General features: G+C 56.9%; 1 protein-coding gene across 2 annotated transcripts; it reads left to right on the top strand.

The window, feature by feature from the left end:
• Positions 1 to 36: 36 nt before the first annotated feature.
• On the top strand, positions 37 to 5,166 carry TLR5 (toll like receptor 5). Of its 2 annotated transcripts, none has more exons than XM_087859173.1 (2): positions 37 to 125; positions 1,823 to 5,166. In XM_087859173.1, exons 1-2 carry the CDS (start codon positions 121 to 123, stop codon positions 4,401 to 4,403), a joined length of 2,586 nt encoding a protein of 861 aa, XP_087715299.1. In that variant the 5' UTR covers positions 37 to 120; the 3' UTR covers positions 4,404 to 5,166. The 2 variants fall into 2 exon arrangements, with proteins under 2 accessions (XP_087715299.1, XP_087715295.1); XM_087859169.1 differs by lacking the exon at positions 37 to 125 and adding an exon at positions 1,132 to 1,271.
• The last annotated feature ends 16,609 nt before the right edge of the window (positions 5,167 to 21,775 follow it).

Here is a 21,775-nt window from a genome sequence, read left to right as displayed (position 1 = left end):
GACTCATTCCACTTTGTTTTTCCTTTTTTAGCAGCACGCATCCTTCCTAACGCTTGCTGCGCTGACGGTGAACGTAGCTGAGCAGGGAGACAGACAACAGATAAGGAAACCAGTGGTTGCATGAGGTACTTAAGGGCTTGGGATCGTGGCTTTCAAAGAAATATGCAAGGTGGTTACCAGAGAGTCAGGGGGCAGGGGAGTTACTGCGAATAGCGAGTGTGTGGGAAGGCTCTTGAGGAAGTGTCGACATGGGATCCAGCCATGTGAGCAGCAGAGAGGAAGCAGCATGTGCCAAGGCCCTGAGGTTGGACAGAGTTTGGGGTGGCAGACAGGACCCCATGTGGTGGAACTGCCACCCCAGACACTGGGCCTCTCCTTTTCCTGTTCTTCCCTTGGTTGGGTCTCTGCTCAAATAAAATGTCATCGGGGAGGGCTTTCCTGGCCACTGTACAAATAGCTGGTAGCCCCCCACCCTCACGGTCCTCGTCTCCATGTTCCCAGTTTATGTTCCTTCTGTTGGGTGTCACCCCTTCCCCGCTTCCCTGCACTGGAACATAAGCCCGCGAGGACAAGTGTGGCCAGTTTGTTCACCCCCTCCTGTGCCCCAAACAGCGCCCAGCACATGGTGGACGTGTGGCACACACTTGTCCAGATGATGCTGGGAAGACAGGCAGAGGTAGACCAAGGAAGTGGGGAGGAGGGGAGCCGCCTGGGGAGTGCAAGGAGAGGCCAGAAGTGAGCCAGGCAGGGGGATCTCCAGGCCGCTGGAGGCTGAGCAGCCCACGGGAGGTGCAGGGCCTCGGCTGCTGCCGCCCCAGCCTCAGCCTCGGGCAGGAATAGTGGAGAAATGAGCAGCCCCGATCAATATTCTCGGCGAGTTCTTCCCCGTGATTAGTAAATGCATGGTTCGGATGCTTGGGGTCAACTCTGGGTCCACACCTACTTCTGATTTGCCGTAATTTGTGTGTCTTAGCCTCAGGGTTTCCACGGAAACCCCACCACAAATCAGCCCCAAGGCCGAGCAAAGCCTCTGCAGAGCCGTGGTCCAGCCCCACGGGAAGCTGTCGCTGTGGCCACAGGTTAACGCTCTGTGCAGACCTGCACCTGCTTCCTGTTCCCCTCCTTCCTTCACCCCATTCTCTGTCCTCTGAGCCACGGGGTCTTCCCTTCCCTTCGGAGGTTCCACTGAGAGCAGGCTGAATGCGCCCCGGACACGAGAGGCAGGACCCCTCACCAGCAGGTGCAGGGCTGGGGACACAAGCCAGACGCAGGTATGGACACCCTATACTGACGCCCACTCATGCCATCACACAGGCCATGGTAGACCCAGGGGGCGCTTTGGAGAGTGACGAGAAGGACCAGCGTTTGTGTGATGCGACGTGCCGTGTGTGTGTAGCGAGGGCAGAGGGGTGGACAGGCTCATGCCCTGGCCAGGGCAGCTGGGCAGCAGCTACGGAGCTGTCAGTGGGCGAGGAGGGGTCTCCGGCTTGGGGGGGGGGGAAGCACAAATGTGTCTCTACCTGCTGTTGTCTCCAACTTCCTCTGCAAATCTTGAATAAGCGATTGCATGAACTAATGAATGAGAAATGGACTTGTTGTAAAGGTCAAGTGTTTCTGAGGTACTTAGAACAGTGCTCACTCTGCAGCACTGCGGTGTAGGTCAGAGCGAGGAGCGCCATCTACACTGACAGGTTAGCCACGGCTACGCCCACAGGGCCTTGGGGAGTGGGTGTGTCATGGGGGAGCCCCTGAGTCCCAGGGACCCGGGTGAGTTGCCTTGAGCTGGGACGGCTGTGTTTTCATCCTCCCTCCTTCCCCGCAGGATCATGGGAGGCCACCTGGACCTTCTGTTCGGGGTGATTATTGCGGCCAGCCCTGTGCTTGCGATGCCTTCCTGCGCCTCTGACGGTCAGAGGGCCTTGTATCGCTCCTGCAACCTCACCCAGGTGCCGCCGGTCCCCAGCACCACCCAGGTCCTCCTGCTCAGCTTCAACTATATCCGGACTGTCACGGCCACGTCCTTCCCCTTCCTGGAGCAGCTGCAGCTGCTGGAGCTCGGGACTCAGTTTACCCCCTTCACCATCGGCAGAGAAGCCTTCAGAAACCTGCCCAACCTGAGGGTCTTGGACCTGGGCAATAGTCAGGTGGATTTCCTGCATCCCGATGCTTTTCAGGGGCTGCCCCACCTGCTTGAACTAAGACTCTTCTACTGTGGTCTGTCTGATACTATATTAAAAGATGGTTATTTCAGAAACTTAGAGTCTTTGTCTCGCCTGGACCTGTCCAAAAATGAGATTCGTAGCCTTAAGCTTCATCCTTCGTTCTGGGAATTGAATTCCCTGAAGTCCATTGATTTTTCCCTCAACCAGATCCCCATCGTGTGTGAACAGGAGCTCCAGCCGCTCCAAGGGAAAACCCTCTCCCTGTTCAACCTCGCTGCCAATCACCTGTACAGTAGGGTCTCCGTGGACTGGGGCGCGTGCATGAACCCGTTCACAGACATGGTCCTGGAAACCCTGGACGTTTCTGGCAATGGCTGGACGGCGGACATCACAGGGAACTTCAGCAGGGCCATCAGCGGGAGCCGGATCTCCTCGCTGGTTCTGGCCCACCACATCATGGGGCCCGGGTTTGGCTTCCAGAACATCAGGGACCCCGACCGGGACACGTTTGCCGGCCTGGCCGGGAGCGCGGTGCTGCAGCTGGATCTGTCCCATGGCTTTATCTTCTCCCTGAACTTCCGACTCTTTGAGGCCCTCAAGGCCTTGAAGCTCCTGAACCTGGCCCACAACAAGATAAACAGGATTGCAGGAGAAGCATTTTATGGCCTTGACAGCCTCCAGGTTCTTAACATGTCATATAACCTTCTGGGGGAGCTTTACAATTCCGATTTCTATGGACTCCCTCAGGTAGCCTATATTGATCTTCAAAACAATCATATTGGGATCATTCAGGACCAGACCTTCAGGTTCCTGAAAACATTACACACCTTGGATCTCCGGGACAATGCTCTTAAAACAATTTCTTTCCTGCCAAGCATAGACACTATCTTCTTGAGTAGCAATAAACTGGTGACCTTGCCGAACATGAGACTTAAAGCCAACTTCATCCACTTATCAGAGAACAGGCTAGAAGATCTGGACGATCTCTACTTCCTCCTCCAGGTCCCTGACCTCCAGGTCCTCATTCTGAATCAAAATCGCTTTTCCTCTTGCAGCCGAGCTCACGGCCCTACAGGCAGCCGCAGCTTAGAAAAGCTTTTCCTTGGAGGAAACATGTTGCAGCTTGCCTGGGAAACCGGCTTCTGCTGGGATGTGTTCAAGGGGCTCTCCCGGCTCCAGATCCTTTACCTGAACAACAACTACTTGACCTTCCTCCCGCCGGGGGCACTTAGTGATCTGACTGCGCTGAGGGGCCTCGACCTCAACTCCAACAGGCTGACAGCTCTTGCTCCTGGTGACTTGCCTGCGAACCTGGAGGTGCTGGACGTGTCCAGAAACCAGCTCCTGTCCCTGGACCCCGACTTGTTTGCATCCCTCAGAGCCGTGGACATAACGCACAACAGGTTCATCTGTGAGTGTGACCTCCGTCCTCTCATCACTTGGCTCAACCAGACCAACGTCACTGTATTTGGGTCTCGTGCAGACATCTACTGCATGTACCCCAACGAGCTCACGGGGACCCCCCTCTCCTCTGTGTCCATGGAGGGCTGCGATGAGGAGGAGGTCTTGAAGGTCATAAAGTTTTCCCTTTTCATCTCATCCACGGTCACTCTGATTCTGTTCCTCGTGACCATCCTTGTGGTCACCAAGCTCCGGGGCCTTTGTTTCATCTGTTACAGGGCGGCCCACAGACTGCTGCCCACGGTCTACGCTGAGCGCTGCGAGTCCGACACGTACAAATACGATGCCTACCTGTGCTTCAGCGGCAGAGACTTCGAGTGGGTGCAGAGGGCTCTGCTCAGACACCTGGATGCTCAGTACAGCGACCAGAACAGATTCAACCTGTGCTTTGAAGAAAGAGACTTCGTACCGGGGCGGGAGCACATCGCCAACATCCAGGATGCCGTGTGGGGCAGCAGGAAGGTGGTCTGCCTCGTGAGCAGACACTTCCTCCGAGACGGCTGGTGCCTGGAAGCCTTCACTTACGCCCAGAACAGGTGCGTGTCTGACCTGGACGGCGCCCTCATCCTGGTGATCGTCGGGTCCCTATCCCAGTATGAGCTGATGAAGCATCAGTGCATCAGAGGGTTCGTGCGGAAACGACAGTACTTGAGGTGGCCCGAGGATCTCCAGGATGTTGGCTGGTTCCTTCACACACTCTCTCAGCACATTCTGAAGAAAGGGAAGGACGCCAAGAGGGACGGTAGCATCCCATTGCAAACTGTGGCGGCCATCTCCTAGTCAAGGAGCATTTTCAGCTAATCCCAAACCACAGACAACACTTATCATTTTGAGGTCCTGTTTTGGAGTGGTTTTTTTCCTACTAGGAACACAGCATAGCTCTTGATTCTCCTAGCCATGTGATACCTGTCTCACTGACCCCGAAATGGAAAGGAATCTTGTTCTCTCCGGTTGCACCAATCCCAGGACACGCCCTTGTTGTGGGAAGGGCACCCACTGGGAGAGGCGTCCCAGATGGCTGAGAGCCTTTCTCTGGCGCTCACTTGATCGGCAAGGGGTGCCCTGTGCTCTGCAGAACAACACTGAGGAGGAAGCTCAGGAAAGAGGGAGTGCTTCCTGCCTCCCCCACTGTCTGGGGGCAAGCGGTGGCCCCACGGAAGCCAGCGGGAATGTACCTGGGTGTTGTGGCCATAGTGCACTCCGTGTTCCTCGTGAGCTCTTCTTTGCACACGGCCTGCGTTCCCCTTCGTTGTCTCCCACACCCTGCTCGCTCATCAGCTGTGCAGGCTGCTGCACGGAGAGCCTGGTTCCAGGCCTGATTCTGGGGCTCAGGGGCTGTGTGACCTCTAGCACGTGACACACCCTCTCTGGGCCTGCTTTCTCATCTGCAGGCCTGGTGCTATCTACCAAGGACGTCAGGCTTCTCAGATCTTCCCTTAGTTGCCTTGCTGGTCACAAGGGTGTGCACACACAGAGGGGCCTTCTGGAGGCAGTTGAAACTTCCCTGAAGTTGTATTTTTTTATCTTAAAGGATATCTCTATATATTTTGCATTCTGTCTTTTTGCATGTTTATTTTAATACGGAAATGTTTTTCCACAAAAGTATTAAGAAAATTTAAACCAGGGAAGGCGTGCCAGAATATTGCCCCGTGGCTTCACACACAGCCCCCCCTCAACCCAGCAGCCCCAGCTCGGCTGCCACATTTGAGGGGTGCCCCTAGGCCTGGGGCCCAGAGCTCCAAATGTCCCTCCTGTCCCTATGCCCCCGGCCCCGACTCCTCCAGAACACACATCCTCCCACTCCACCTCTTCCTTTTGGAACATTCTCCTGGCTCTGTGCATCCATTCTTTGTGTTCTTCAAAACCCAGCCCTCCCCGCCTCCTGGGAGGCCTCCAACCCAGCATCCTCTCTCTCTTTTGTGCACATTCTCGGCACCTTACCTGTTCTTCTAAAACAGGCACTTATGACTTCCTGTGAGAGCTGTGAGCCTGTCTGGCTGCTTGCCCCTCTGGACTACAAGCTCTGTGGGAAGACCTTTCTTCTATGTCCCACCCTCACTGGCCATCACAGACTGTGGTTTTGGGAAGGACTTCCTTCTCTCCGTCCTCATCCCCACCTGGCTGGAGAGATTCCTAGCACAGCTGCCCAGTCCTCTAACCCTACAGATTTTTGTCACCGGCCTACATGTGAGCCCCTGATGGCAGGGACGTTGTCTTATTCATCATTGTATCCTACAACCCATACAGTGTCTGGTCCATCGAACATGCTTAGTAAGGGCCTGGTGCATGCATGAAGTGTGCTGCAAGCCCAGCATCCCTGGTGTCAATGCCCACTCCTGGGAGGGAGGGACAGGGCAGGCACGCCAGAGCACGTGCTGGGTGGGGAGCAGAAGGGCTAGGAGCCTGAGACCCCTTTCAAACCATGCAGCATGGTGTGGGCTCCTGGATGGGGGGATGGTCACAGCCTTGATGAGCAGCGAGGGATTCCACTTGAATGAGGAGACAGAGAGATTGGATGGGGAATGAAGGGGTGGAGGGGTGGGGTAGGGGGATTGGGGGGTTGAATGGGTGGGGGGATGGAGGGATGGAAGGATGGGGGATGGAGGGTTGGGGGATGGAGGAGTAGGGGATGGGGGATGGAGGGATGGGGAATGGAGGAGTGGGGGAATGGAGGGGATGGAGAGATGGGGTGATGAAGGGGTGGGGAGAGGGGGGCATAGGGGGATGGGGGTGAAGGGATAAAGAAGGAAGACAGCCAGAAGCAGCTTCTCGTGAGCACTGTACTAGGAAATGCAGCGAGAGAAAACAGCCACCACACTAAGGCACTGCTGTAGGAACACTTGTGACCAGGAATCAGAAAGACGGTAAAAGGCCACTGACTCAGGACAAACCTTCCTGCCCCCGTGGGGCAGCCATGCTTCTCCCATGCTGCAGGAAACTAGTCTCGCATCAGGACCACCGAGAAAGGCATTCCCTGGTCCTGGCGGGGTGGGAGGCTCCGAGGGCAGCGCTACCCCAGGTACCCCCTTGCTTTGAGTGACTGTCCCCATGACTGTTTTCCAAGCCCAACCCGGACCTGTAAAGGACAAATGTGAGCATATCTGTGGGAACAGTAGGTTGGGATATAAGGAGGGAGTCCATCCCACAACCCTTTGTAATCATCTTACTTAAAAAACCCGAATAGCAGTAATTTTCCTAATGAAACACATTTAAAAAGCACCTTTTGAGGTTTCTGTCCTAGTTTACGGGGAGCCGTTCGCAGCAGACGTCCTAGCCACCATTGAACTGAACAGGCCACTCTAATTTATTCCTGAATTTCTCTTTTCCGGCAAAGACTCCAAGCTTTCTTAAATTCTTTTCACTTGCCTTCCATCCCAGCAGCAGACCCAACAGCTGGAATTCTGTTTCAGGCCATTTTTCCAAGTGTCACTTCATAAGAGCTGGTGGGAGGAAAAGCTGGCCGTGTCGCGTTGGGACTGTGACGTGGGCGCGGGGCAGTCGGCAGAGAAGCTCCTTGCCGAGCTGCTGCGCGTGCGTCCCATGTCACAGTATCACCGTCTGTAGAGAGGTCCCTTGGGTCACTCTCAAGCGGGAGGAACTACAGTCACTCTGTGACTGGCAAGAGCTTGCTGTATGTAAGACAGGCTATTCTGGAAAAATCTAGACTCTTCTTTGGGGCTTCTGGAAACTTCTAAGGGAATTTGACTCATTGCTCCAAATACACTTGACTTTGAAAGTTTCCTCTCAACCACGCGAATCTGTAGTGAAGAGTGTAGTCTCTGTGTGACATAACGTAGATGTGGCTGAACATTTGCGATCATGCAGTCAGTCTGTTGGGAGAACGGAAGCAGGGAGCACGAGGTTCCGACAGATCCATGCTCATCAACCACAATAAAAAATCGATACAAAACGTCTGGAACGTTCAGTCAAGAGCCAGCATTCTGCGTGTGTATTTAGAAATAGGGAAATGCCGGAAGAAAGACCTGCACAAGTGAGCGGTGATTGTCTGCAGGTGTCCTGCTGCTTCCACGGGGACACCGAGGGAAGCTGGACACGCCAGTGCTACGGGCCATTCGGGCCATTTGCCGGACCCGCTTGGCACCGTGGTCCGGGCCACCGAGACAAGGCGGCTTTATTCCTGACTTTGGGCTGGAGATTGTGTTTCTTTTCCGAGGGCAGGCACCTCGCCTCCCTAGAAAGGTGGCCTCCCTAAGACTCGATAAATCTCAGTGACATCATGTCTCTTCGGGGCCCCAGGCCCTGCAGGAAGCAGGTGTTTCGTCGGAGTTTTCCCGCTGCCCTAACCTGCACTTGCCACTCAAGCAGCCCTGAGGGCTTAACACTTGAGGCTGTGTTCGCGGTTTTTCTGAATGACCTTGGCCGTCATCGCTCCTGGCTCTCTCCCTGCGGCCGCTATGTTACAGGGCCAGCGTCATCCAGGCCTGTGGGCTGTGCCAAGCCTGGAGAGGTTTGCGAAAGTAAGTCACCAGGGTCTCTGTGTGCCAGTCCACTGAAAACAAGAGGACCTTTTTGGAGAGGACCTGGAGTCACCACATGCTTCTAAGGAAGACCTTCAGGCACAGGGAGGGAGGCCAGTGTGGGGGCCAAGTCTCCAGCGAGCGTCCTCTGAGGACTTGGCCGCGGAAAGCACTCTGCACTTAGCATCCTAGCCGCTGTGTGTTGTTGAACTGCTTGGAGCACCAGGTTTGGGGGTTTTGTTGCTGACCCCCCACTTCCAAATTAAAAGCAAGGAGCAGGTTTCAGCACAAAATAACCGTGCATCAAGGCCGGGTGGAGCCCAGGGAGCACACGGGCCGCCAGCTTTCCGCAACTCCGTGCGGCTGGACACCCATCCCTGGGCTCTGGGGCAAAACCAGCCTGTTTTCTGAGATGGAAACCCGTGGGCTGTTCTCTTTCTAACATAAACACGGATCCCACCTGTACACTTCGATGTGTTTGCACGAACGTCGGCACCGATGTGAGCTCCTCCTCAGTCAAGACGGGGAGCATTTCCGTTGCCTCGAGAGCTCCCTCCTGCCCCCTCCCTGCAGAACCCACCCCTGCCCCAGTGCAGGCGGCCAGGGTCAGCGTTCCTGCCAACACAGGTGAGCTGAGCCTTGTAGAACTTCATGTAAACACAGTCATTCAGTTAACCCCCTGCATCTGGCTGGACATCAAGCAGTTTGTTCCTCTTCACGCATCTTATGGATTCACCAGCAGGCGCTTGCCGCGTCTCCCGCTGAGGCTCGTCCTCACGCACAGACCGGGGCTGCTGCACGCCGTTCCTTCGCAGCCTCCTTGCACCTGCTCCTATCGCTCCGGGGTAAATAACGGGGGTGAAGGGTCGCAGAGTAGTGTCCACCCAGCAGTTTCCAGAATGGCTGTGATGACTTTTCGGCTGCGGAGGGCGTGAGGCTCTGTTGGCCCCCAGCCTGTGGTGGCCGTCCTTCCACCTGTTTTCCTGCGGACCCTTGCAGTAGCACAAGGACAATCAGGAGCCGGGTGGCCGAAGGTGAAGGTGTGAAAGGCTGCCAGCGTCCACTCTGCGAGGTGCCTGGGCCGCGTCTGCTGCCTGTCTGCACCTGCTGCGTCCTGGCTCCTTGCTGGCGTCCCGGCTCCTTGCTGGCGGCCCTGAGAGCGGGCGGCGGGTGGACACACCCCCACGCATGGCCCCAAGCACCGCGCCATCTTCCACGCATCCACAGGAAGAAACGCAGACCCGCGAGGGACAAGCAACCTGTTCAGCTAGTCAGTTGCCCACACCGGGGTTCTTCAGACCCTGCTTTTCAATCCCACGTGGGGCCTGGATTTCGTTTGTGACTTTGGGACAAATCAGAGAACTCCTCTGAGTTTGTTTCCTCATTTGTTTTATGGGACGAAGGGTAGGGTTGTATGGTGTTATCCCAGCCCGTCTGGGTACTCGGCGTCTTGCTCAGGCGTGGTGACCCTGGGTGTCTTCACTTGTTCTGCTGCTGCATCTCCTAAGACAGACATTCCCTGAGGGGCGGTGTCTGCTGCCAGGGACAGCAGGGTCCTTTTCCTGAGCACGGTGGCCCCTTTGGGACTGTCGGGGACCAGCCCATGGGGCCGGCAACAAAACCAATGAGCCCTGCGTGCTCCCTCCTCCTGTCTGCAGTCTAAAACTTCCTTATGGTTACAGTAAGGAAGCTATGCTCTTTTCCTCCATTTCAGAACTTCCTACGTATCCAAGGATTGACCCTTGCGTGTATTATGTCCTTCAGTAAAAACAGTGGCATTTCGAAGGCGTTCGCAGCCACCCTGCTTCACCCTCACAGTGCAGAGCCCAGGGAAGCTAGGTCGATGAGCTGTACTGCTTTTCCACACCGGACACCCTGTGTGTGGCGAGTCCGGGTTGATGGAGGAAGCAGATGTGACCGCTAGATGGCAGCCGCGAGCAACATGCTGGATTGGGATGGTGCCTGGACCGGTTCCCCAGGAGGCTAAGCCCTGCACCAGCCGACCTTGCAGAGACAGTGGCTCGGGGCAGAGGGCCTTCACATCCAGGCTGGGTCTCTCGGCAGAGAGCTCCGAAGGGCAGCAGCGGTCTGGGGTCTCCTGTGGCCCCGGGGTCACAAGATCGATGGCCAGCAGCTGTTGGGTGCAGTTTTGTGAGTTACCCGTTATGCAAGGCAGGCAGACTTTAACTGGTTACATATATACTTAGCTGAACTGTGTTTAAAGCAGTTGATGTGTAAAAATTTGACTTTGGTGCTGGCAGGCTTGGTGCTAATGGTCCCAACCCGCCGAGAAGTAAACCACATGGGGGCCGCCTATAACCCGTCATTCAGGACACCCCTAAAGAAAATAGTAGGTGGGAGGCAGGACCTCCTTCGATCGCTCCATGTTCTCCGCCACTGCAGGGGCCAATGCAGAGAGCTGCAGGGTCGTCCCCAGACGGCTGCCCGACTGGCTTAGATCCCCCGTTCCGGCGGGAATAAAGCCCCCGCTTAGTGTCAGCCATAGCACGTGAGAGCCCGGGAGCAGGCTTGCCACCTGTCACCACCGGGGTCACTGCCTCCACACACACTTCCGACGTAAGAACAGACCGAAGCTTCAGAGCACCGTGAAGGTCCCCGCCACAACCTCAGCTCAGCTCAGTCAGCAGATCCTCCATCATCCCAGCAAAACCAGGTGACCGTGTACTTGGCCGCTGGACCATCCTTGTCAATGAAATTCTGAGCTGGTTATAAAAATAAAAGTGAAATAATGCCATCTCATCTGAGATGCCGCCAACTGTCATTTATCTGATGAACCACTAATACACAGGCCGATTGTATAACGCATCCTGGTTGTTCAGTGTTAACTATGAAAACATGCTTCAGAATGGACGATGCAACAGTAAATGCCTGCCTTGTGGCCGAGCCCACGCTCCTCCTGCCACACATGCCCCCGACCCCATGGTGACCAAAAGGTCTCCGAGGTCCCTTTCCGCTCCCATGTCCCTGGGCAAGCCTCAGAGTGCTTTCTCTGGGCCCAGACGCCCCCACGGGAACGGGGCCCCTGGGTCTCTCAGACATCAGGAGACTCGGCACCTGACATTCTTAGCAGCGGGACACACGGGGGCCCAGCTGGAAGCAGCGGTTCTCCGCCGCTGGGGCTGTGGGAAGCGGCAGCAGACAGAGGGTCAGGGCCAAGGCCGGGAGGTGGACCCCAGCCTAGAGGGGCCACACTTGCCCTCTAAGGAAGGAAAACTAATGTCCCTCCCCCCTTCTGAGTTCCCAGAGGAGACTCCTGTAATGAAAGACAAATGAGCACAATTGTCACGGAGACCTCACGCTTTCGTGGACAACGCCCAGGGCACCTGAGTCGCTCCCGAGGTGGCCCAGAGTTCTGGCCTAGATGTCACTCTGGGGAAAGGGGAGGGTGCAAGACTCCTGGGTGGGGGGCAGGGAACGTGATGTGTAGGAAAGGGACCGGGCCCTAGAAGCCTGGTGGCAGAATGACAGCTTGTGACAAGTCTGCCCAGGGTCGACGGCACCCCGTCCCCTGTCCTGTGGCCCAGCCAGTCCTCCCGGGACGCGGTCGTGAAACCTGAGATTGTTCAGAGGATCCATCCTCAGACAAGGAACCTCAGAGAAACCTCTCCCTGCACCTGCTGTCCTTCAAGTGCCTACAACTCAAAATAGCCAGCTGGCCACTGTGCTGGCCCTTGGGGTGGCGTGTCCTTGATCGCGTCAGGGAAGGAGGGTCCGTCTGGGCCCCAGACCCTCCCAAGCAGCCCGTCACCAGCTCTAAGAATACTGCTGCCTAAAAACCTGCAAGTCTACTTCCCATCCTCCCCACCCAGTTTTTGGTTCTGGTTCTCAGCCCGGGGCCCGGGGCCCAGTCACCATGGAACTTTCCAGAACCATTCACACCAGCCCCCATCCCCCACACACTCCATCAGGACCCCTGGAGGGCTTTGTCCGCAAGTCCCCCTGGTGGTTCTCACGGGAGGGTCACTGCTTCCACCCCAAGGATCCCAACCTCTCCTGGACAGTGGGATCAGCTGGAGAGCCATAGGGTGGGGCCCAGGCGTTGATGTGTATCAGCAGCCTGGGGCCCCAGCATGCCCCAGGGCTTGGCATCCTGGCTCTGGGTGCTCCTCCTGCCCCCTCAGCCTTCCGCACAGCAGCCAGTACCCTCCAGCCATAAGCCCCATCCTGTCACCCTCCAGCTTAAATCTCGAAATGGGACCTTACTGCATTTAGGATAAAACTCAGAATTCGTGCCTTGGCTTCTAAGGCTGTTCCTGAGATGCATCCAAGGCACCGCCAGCCTCCAGCAGGGGTGCCGGAAGGCATCCTGGAGGGGAGACCCACACCTGAGTGCCTTGGGTGCATAAAGACAGACCAGGAGGTGGGCAGAGGGGTCGGGTGCATCGGAGGCAAAGGGAGCAGACCAGCCCCCTGAGGAATCTTTGGGAGTGAACGGATGTGGAACTGGGAGGGCGTCCCCTTCACTGTGATGCTTGTCCCACTCTTGTACCTTGCTCTCCCCTCATGTCTGGAGCCCTTGAGAACAGGGGTCTTGCTGCTTGTCTGCTGGTTGGACTGTCTCATCTCTGCTCTCGAGTTGCCAGGTGCTGGTCTGGGACACACAAGAGATGCACGTAGAAGGAAGGAAAGAGGGGCATTGTGGGAGCCGGCCAGAGCAGAGGCACATGCGCCTCTGGGACTGCCTGGGGAGTGGGACAAACCGCCGTGACCTCGGACTCGTTGTAAGAACAAACAGATGTCACTGAAGGGTTTTAAGCTCGAAGGGACATGGCAGGATCAGTGCTTTAAGACATTCTCCTGCTGCATGAGGAGGACGCTCATGAGGTTGCAAAGACACTTCCTGAGGGCAGTGGATTTTAGTGAATAGACTTTAAAAAGTTTTAATTATATTTTAGGAACTCAGGCAGAAAGGGATGAGGACAAAAAAGATGAGGCCCCAGCAAGCGGGACCCCAAGATTCTGAGCTGGGCTGGGGCTCTGGGGGCACATGAGAACACAGCAGGCTGGGGAACACAGGAGGCCTCCCCCATGAAGGGCCCTGCCAAAACCACGTTGGGCCTCAGTGTTTCCATCTGTAGAATGAGGAAAATATTAGTGCCGAGCTCACAGGGCTCCTGAGGATTCAGTGAGGTGGCACCTATATGGGGCTTGTCTCAGCACCTGGCACACAGTAGGCACTCACTACATATTGGCCAGTATCGCTTCAAAGCAAAGGGGCTATACATGGGGTCAGTGAGAAGCAGGCAGGCTGGGATGAGTGGACTGGAAGTGGGGCTGGGGAAGCCCTTACATCCTTTCAAGGCTTTAGGGGTCCACTAGTGGAATCCTGCTGTTTCACCCAGAAGGGCAAGATTTGAAGTTGGGCGAGATTTGAAGTTGAGAGGAAGGTGTCAAGGATGCTCCCAGGATTCTGGGGCCATTCATTGATCACATAGTGAAGAGTGGTCTGCAGATAAGATGACAACTTAGAGTCAGAGGCTCTGATGCCAGAGTGCCTGGGGGGCTTCTGGATATTAGGAAAGAGACCCAGCTGGACATGCTGTTTTGGGCATCATCAATACCAAGGGAGAAGTTGAGGCAGAGTGGAAGAGCGTGGAGAATGAGCAACCCCGGGGTCAAGGAATGAGATCTGGAAAACACCCATATTTAAGCGGCAAGTAGAAGAAAGGGCACGGAGAGAGGACACTAAGGAGGAGGGATCAGAGATGTGGGTGTGGACCAGGATAGAGCAGCAGCATAGAAGCCAGGAGCCTGGTTCAAAAAATAGAGACATATTGGGCAACTGTGCGGTGGGGGGGCAGGTAGATGGATGGGTGGGTGGATGGAAGGATGGGTGGTTGGAAGGATAGACAGATGGAAGGTTGGGTGGGTGAATGAATGGATGGATAGATGGATCGACGGATGGAGGGATGGAAGGATGGGTGGATGGATGGATGAAGAATGGATGGAAGGGTGGGTGGATGGAAGGATGGACGGATGGATAGATGGAAGGGTACATGGATGGAAGGATGGGTGGATGAAAGGATGGATGGAAGGATAGGTGGATGGAAAGATAGATGGACAGACAGATGGAAGGATGGATGCATGGAAAGATGGGTGGATGGAAGGATGGATGGAAGGATGGATGGATGGAAGGATGGATGGAAAGATGGGTGGATGGAAAGATGGATGGGTGGGTGGGTGGATGGGCGGATGGATGGATGGATGGAAGGATGGGTGGACTGACGGATGGAAGGATGGATGGAAGGGTGGGTAGAAGGGTGGGTGGATGGAAGGATGGACAGGTGAATGGAAGGATGGGTGGATGGAAGGTTGGGTGGGTGGATGGATGGATGGATGGAAGGATGGAAGGATGGATGGATGGAAAGATGGATGGAAAGATGGGTGGATGGAAGGATGGATGGGTGGATGGATGGGCAGATGGATGGACGGATGGGTGGATGGATGGACGGATGGATGGATGGATGGATGGATGGAAGGATGGATGGAAGGATGGGTGGATGGAAGGATGGATGGGTGGATGGATGGATGGAAGGATGGATGGATGGAAAGATGGATGGAAAGATGGGTGGATGGAAGGATGGATGGATGAATGAATGGAAGGATGGGTGGATGGAAGGTTGGGTGGGTGGATAGGTGGATGGATGGATGGATGGATGGATGGATGGATGGATGGATGGATGGAAGTATGGATGGAAGTATGGATGGATGGAAGGATGGGTGGATGCATGGATGGGTGGATGGATGCATGGATGGGTGGATGGACACACAGATGGTCACTGTCAAATGCTATGTAGAAATCCCATAAGAAAGGGCCTGGCTTTGGCTTGTGGAGGTCACTGATGTACTCAGAGCAGTGTCAGGAAGCAGAGGGCAGTTGTTTGGGGAATGACTAGTACTAGAGAGTGGAGACAACACGTGGAGACTGCTCTCGGAAACAACTTGGCTGTGGAGGGCAGAAAAGACAGGTGTTTAGGAGGGAGATGTGTTAAGAAAAGGTTTTGGCTTTGCTGTAAGACGGAAGAGTGTTGAGAGTGTTGATGTGCCCGTGGAGACCTAGTAGGAGGGGACAGCTGAGGACCAGGGATTAAGGGGAGGGCCCTGGTTGGGGGTGGGTACAAACAGGGGTGTGGACAAACGTGGAGCACAGGGCGGTGAGGGGAGGAGGGCAGGACATGGCTCAGGAGCCTCTCCAAGGCATCCAGGGCTGTGCCAAGAGCCTAGAGCAGGTGACGCGCCCGAACTCGAGAGAAACAGGATGAAGTGCAGTGTTTGTGGACCCAGCTGCTTCCCTGCGTCCGTAAAAAGCATGTGAGCTGTTCAGTGTGGATGCCTCTCATCCATCCCCTCCCAGCCCACAGCGGATGTGCTCCTGGCCGCGCTGGCTCCTTGGTCTACGTGTTTTTGGGAACTTTCTTCATCAGTCCCTTCAAACAACATGTGTGCACGTGTGCGATTTCGTCTGGCTTAAAATTTCAGTTGGGAAAATTAAGCCGCGTAGATTCGTCATGGAAAGAAACGTTCACTTCTCCTAATAATCTGGATGTGGAGGGAACAGGCATCTCAGTGAACACGGAGGAATTCTCTCTCCCACGAGCTCCCTCCTCGTTAATTGCACTTCACTTTCATGGAAAAAATTTTCCTTGAAGTCTTCCACAATCTGAGTCAGCCTTGAAGTGAATCTTTTTGGGGGAAAAGTGAGCTAAAATTGCTTCAACTGTTTTTGACTGACGGGATGTTGGAACACACACACACACACTTTCGCTCTTTAAAAGGGAGGGAAGAAAACACGCTGACCTATTTTTACACCGCGCGGCTGGCCGTCAGCGGCGCCGTAAACTCCAGACTTGGCGAGGCTGGGCTGCCATCTTTGAAGAGGCAGACTCAGCTGGCTCAAAGGGACGCGACCGCAGACATCACAAAAGTTTAAAACCCTGCATCTGAGCCTGGGGAGGAAACATTTCCTACCCAGAACTTAAGCAAACCTCATTATAGGATCCCCACTAAAAAGCTTTAGGGATGTTGCCAGCTGCCATTTCTTTTCATTAAAAACAAGCCTCAACGAGGAAGAAGCAGCAGAGAGAACGCTCCTGAGCTGCCTTCAAAGACCCGAGCTCCTGCAGACACCTTAGCTGACTCCGGAGACAATTGCGAGAGTTTTTCTGGACGGATGTGGGTATTTTAAGCCTGCATTTGAAGGCAGGAACAGTCAAACCCCAAGCGCCGGGAGGCTGGATCTCGAGGAGGCCAGCAGATCTGATTCCTGTCCCTAGACAGACTGTGATGACAACAAGCGAACAAGAAAAGCCAGGCTGGCCTGGGTTAGGGTGTGGGGTCTGGCGTGAGCCACCCCCAGGAGGGGAAGGGCCCAGAGGTACTGGGAACCTGGGGTTTGGAAGCAAGATACCCGTTGAGAGCGCAGCTCCGGGAATTATTGGACGCTCCCGCGGGGCCGATATGAGCCTGGGCACAGAGCTGGCATCCGGTCAGCCGGAGCTGCACACAGCGGTGATGCGAGTGGGGCCCCCGGAGCCACACACCTGCCTCTGCCATTCACTGCTTGCTCCTCAGGCAGCCCCAGTGTCCTGGAGCCTCGGCCTCCCCGTCTAGGATGGGCGTGGCGACTGTGGTGAGAAGTACAGAGGTTGCTCTCTCCAGGTGTTAGGGACCAGCCGATGAACACACGATGTGTGGGATGGGCCTACTGGAAGATGTTAGCTTATTTTAGGAGCATTGTGTGCACGCGGGAACGTGCCACGTGGAACACACAGCAGCAGGTACGCATTGCCAATGGCCTCACCGGGCCGAGAGGAGAGCCGGCTCTCCTTCCCATCAGACCCTTGGCCGGGCCCCACCTCCTGCTCCCCACACAGGCACTGCGAGGCACAGGGCCTCGGAGGCCAGAGCCCTCAGCAGCGCCAGCTCCCTACATGGTGAGGCCATGCTCATCATCATGGTGCTCTGGCAGCAAGGGGCCGCCCAGACTTGATTTCCTGGAGCAGCCTCAGAGAGCATTCCCCCAGCCCCTCCCGGCCTCTGCAACGTTCCCTGGCTGCAGCCCCCCTTGTGTGTCCCTCAGCCCAAGGGGGTCCCTGCTCCAGCCGCAGACTCTCACCCCCAAGTCGGCGGGTCTGGCTCACAGCCCAAGGCAGCTGGTTTGGGAGACGTGAGCCCCTTGTCCTCTGACCACTATGCTCCATCTCCAACACGCCGTCCCTGGAACCATTAGCATCCCTGTCAAACAGAATTTATTAAGTGGGAAGAGATTCTCAGACACTATCAGGCAAATTCCATTTTTTGGCGCCTGAAGAAAACAGCCGCCTGGTTTAGATCTGCCTCCAGCGCCAAATGCCTCGGCCACAATTCTCCTTTACCGAGCATGAGAGCGAGGGGAGCAGCGGCCACAGCCTTGTGGACGGACACGGGGCTCTTCCAGTGACTTCCAAACCCACCAGTTTCGGGAGGGGAATCTGCTGGGGACCGTAGGGGTCTGGCCTCTAGAAGTGGGCTTTGAGCACCTGCTGTGTGCAGTGGCATACTTAGTGCCACGGGATGGGGCAGAGGAGAAAGGCACCAGGTCCTGGCCGACCCGAGAGGCCGCAGACTGCTGGTGCGGATGGAGAGGGCACGGACCGGGTGCTCACGCAGCACCGCGGAGCCTGCTGGGACGACACACGCTAGGTGTGCAGGACAAGGGCCGGCGCTGGTCCCAGAGAGGCGAGGAGGATCTGGGTTTGCTGGGGCCTCTGGGCCCCCCAGCAGTGCTTGGTCTTGCCCTTGAGCCAAACTGGGCATCCTCATGTCGCTTCCCTGACACAAATCTAACTCCAACCTGGGGATAAACCAGGGAATCCTTGCTGAAGGGTTCCCAAGGAGATGGGGGAGAAGTGTCCTCACACCCCAAAAAGCAGAACTTCCCCCTGAGTCCCGTGTCAGTGTCTCCGTTCCCTCAGCAGCGGCTCGTCCTGCCCCCGCAGCCCCCACACCTGCACGCGGCTCCCCAAGCTTCCAAGCATCTTCTGCCCTGGAACGTTCCTTCCCTTGGGCTGTCAGATTCCAGATCGCAGAAGGACACGCGCAGGGGCCGCCAGAGCAGAACTATGCACTGCCGTAGGCCGAATCGTGTCCCCTGCAAAATCTACATGTTCCTCGGAGTGTGACCTTGACAGTTGTCCTTAGAAAAGGGGCCGTCTGCAGACAGGGACATGTACAGGTGTGCCGCAGGAAGGGACGCAGGCAGCTCAGGAGACAGGCCTGGAGCACCTTGTCCTTCTGAGCCTCAGAAGAAGCCACCCTGCGACACCAGTTGGCAGATGTGAGGCCTCAGCTCTTCCTGTCGCCATGCAGAGGGGCACAGGCGCTCGGTAAGGGGAAGCCGCCAAACCAAGTGCCTGGACACAGACATGGTGGTGGGAGGCCTGGCTGTGAGGAACACCAGACACCACGCAGGGCAGGCGGCGGATGGGGGGCGGCTGGGCCCAGGAAGGTTGGGGTGAGTCCACTGCAAGCTCGCACCCTCTGCCATCTACCAGGTTGGCAGGCAGCCTCTCTCCTGGACCAGGTGCCTCCAGCCCTGGTGTCCACCTCCCACTGCAGCCCCGTCCCCACATGCGTGCCGACCTCACTGTCCGGGCTCCCTGGGCCCCACGGGTGCCCAGCCTTGGCTCTGCAGACAGGCGGGGTCCCCACAAGCTGGAGGGCTGCCGGGCTGGCCGGGAAGACAGTCTGAGCCACGGGCTCCTCACCTATGACAAGACGAGACAGCCGACACCAGGTTCTCCCCTGTTCCAACGCTGGGGCTCTGCCAGTAATTGTCACCTCCTAACAGCACAGCTGTTCTGACAAAAACAGGGCGGGTGGGTGGGAATGGGGTCTTCTGGTCACTTGGGGGCCCCGTCTGGGCCAGGTGCAACCCCCACGGACCTCACAGAAGCCCTGGGCAGCCTCTGGCGGCTGCTCCCCTCACCGCTCCCAGGTGGCGCTGCAGGACCTCAGCCCAGGAAACGGGGAGGCTGGCGCTTCAGTCCAAGACCTGGCCTTCCGCTCTGCTCCACCGCCTTCCAGAGCATTCCACAGGAGCCGGCCCCAGGGCATCTCGCGGGTCCCTGCCACTGACGTCAGAGGACACAGTGCCCAGAGCCTGGAATTCCCACCTGGCGCCACCAAGTCCTGCCTGTCCCCGGGACACCGCCTCTCCTGCCGCCTCTCCCGCTGCCAGCAACCAAATGAATGCACACGCCTCCCTCACCACACACACACACACACACACACACACACACACACACACACACACACACAGCATTGTTGACGTGAGCTCCCAGACTGGCCCTGTGGGAAATCCACTCTGACTCAGGCTGGGCCGGGTGATGGTCTGTGCAGGAGGAGACCCCAGGCCCCAGGGGGAGCTGGCCAGCCTACAGTAGTCCCACCATAGCCCCACCATAGCCCCGCCGTAGCCCCGCCTGCTGCTGTGGGCAGCAAGGCTGCAGGCAGATAAAAACTTGGGAATATTCTGGTAACCCTGGCAGATCCCGTTTCCTCAGACCTCTGCCTTTTTTGTCAGGAGTTCTAGGCTACGGAGAGTGAAACACTGCTTACCAGTGAATGGAAAGGGAAGAGGAAAGTCGGAGCTGACTGACCCCAAATCACATCTCTGACATGTGAGGAGGGAGCCTCCCCGGTCCTTACTCTGGGGTCAGAGGGAAGGTGGCTTCTCTTGCAGAAGAAGGGCCTGTGGGGCCCCGTTCCTACCCCCACACCGGAGCTCGAGGCCAGAGACCCCAGACTGTGCTGCACGGTGGCCGGGTTGAGTCCAGATGGCCTGTCCTGTCTGCTGCTCAGTGGAGCGAGGCCGCCCTGGGTGTGGCCTTCTTGCAGGAGGGTGAGGCCCGAACCCAGTCCCTGTGGCTGGGATGAGAGTAAATGTGGGTGTGAGAGGCAACAGGTGCAGGACCCCGAGCTGTGTGCCCTTCCCACCCCGTCTCAGTGGGACGGCCATGCCAACGGTGTCCCATTCCATGGTGTGAGAATCGCAGCCAGGCACATCGAGCCATGTGCAACCAACTAACCAGCTGGCCATTAACTTGGTTAACTTGGCGCTGGAGCAGGTAGGGTTCACTCTGCCAGCCCACTTCTCAACAGTGCCCAGCAACCAACCCGCAAAACGAGGACGGTCAGGATATGCAAAATGCTAAGTGCCACTGAATAGGGTCTGGACAATGGGAAGGAGGCTCCAGGAAAGGTATTAAGATGCCCACCTCTCCTCTGAGGGGCTGCGTAGGTCCCGGCACCTGCCACGACCACGCTCCGTGGACTCAACAGGCCCACGGCTCGTGGGGCTGCACCCTCATGAGGAAGGGCAGACAAGTCCCATCCCGAGACAGGGCCTGATATGCAGACGGTCCCCAGAACAGCCCCTGACATCCACTCCCCGACCCACACACCGAGCCCTCTGCATCCCCCTCTTCTGGCCCCACTGAGACCCCCTTTCCCTGCGGCCCTGACGGAGAAGCTGGCAGCTGACACAGGCAGGCGGCTGAGTGAGGTCACAGACCGGGCTGGATGGACAGAGCCCAGGCTTCCTGAAGGCCTCGTAAACACCCCTCCTGCTCCCTCTCTGCCCCTCGAAATTCTGCAGAACTTCAGGGAGGGAGACAGTGGTGTGCGGGGGTGGTGGGGACCGCCTGCTGGGCACACGGCCCTGCGTGCCCCGTCTCCACGGGAGAGCAGCTGCAGACATTACCTCATCTCACAGACACTGGCCTCCAGGTCTCCAGTTTGGGGGGAACGTGACTCCCTCCTTCCCTCCCTCCTCCCCGCATCCCATCCCTGTGTGGACCCGGGAGGCCACCAGTACTCGAAAGAGCAGAGGGGGCACCCGAATGCTCATGAGGGGAAGAGAGTCTCCCCGGACCCCTTGCCTGCAGCCCCACAGAGGGTCCCCTTGAGCCGGAGCTGGTTCCTGATGCTTGGGGTGTGGGGTGTGGGGTGGCCCCTGGGGCTGTCCAGCACCACCTCGGGCCTAGAGATTTGTGGGTTTGGCTCCTCTTCCTCCCTGTGCCCTGGCCTTTGTGTCCACCTTAGCTCTGTATCGACGTGGTCCTCCCCGCCACATGTCTGCTCTCCTCCGCACCATGTGTCCATTGTCCTCCTGAGGACAAGGACTTACATTCACTTTAGTCTCAGAGACCCTTCTGTGGGGCTGGCTTTTGTGTAATAGTTGCTCAGCAAGTGAGAAGTTAAATAAAATGAATTAGTTTCATGATGTGTGGATAATGCGGAAGGACCTCGACCTCCCCTGGAACCCGGAAGGTGGATGCCAGGCAGCAGGCCTCCTCTGCGCCAGCCGCTCGTCCGTCACTGTGGCCAGCAGCCCCCACGCGAGGCCCATGTGCCGACAGGACCCTCATCTCCCACCACCCCCAGGCCGGGCTGTGCACTTGGCGTGAGGCCGCGCCCTTGCCCGTGGGACCAGCGCAGCAGGACGGAAGGGAGGACTTTCTGGGACAGCGTCTATCCCAGGCTTGCCCGCTCTGGATTTCCTTCCTTTCTTGGGGGCCGTTATGGGATTTTCCCACTCATCTTCAAGACTCTAAAGCAATCTCGGAAAACCAAAGGCGGGAGGAGGGATGGGGAGGAATTCCGCCAGCTGCT

This window comes from Ursus americanus, chromosome 2 (genome assembly GCF_024610735.1).
Source record: "Ursus americanus isolate L20-20 chromosome 2, mUrsAme1.1.p, whole genome shotgun sequence".
Classification (NCBI taxonomy): domain Eukaryota; kingdom Metazoa; phylum Chordata; class Mammalia; order Carnivora; family Ursidae; genus Ursus; species Ursus americanus.
This window is presented reverse-complemented; position numbering and strand designations above follow the sequence as displayed.

What these genes read in the sequence shown, in the direction of transcription:
- TLR5 (XM_087859169.1), top strand. Translation starts at nt 1,201, where the DNA reads ATGCGCCCCGGACACGAGAGGCAGGACCCCTCACCAGCAGGTGCAGGG. An exon ending in GGGACACAAGCCAGACGCAG is followed by an intron (nt 1,272 to 1,822) that starts GTATGGACACCC and finishes CCTTCCCCGCAG; the next exon opens with GATCATGGGAGGCCACCTGG.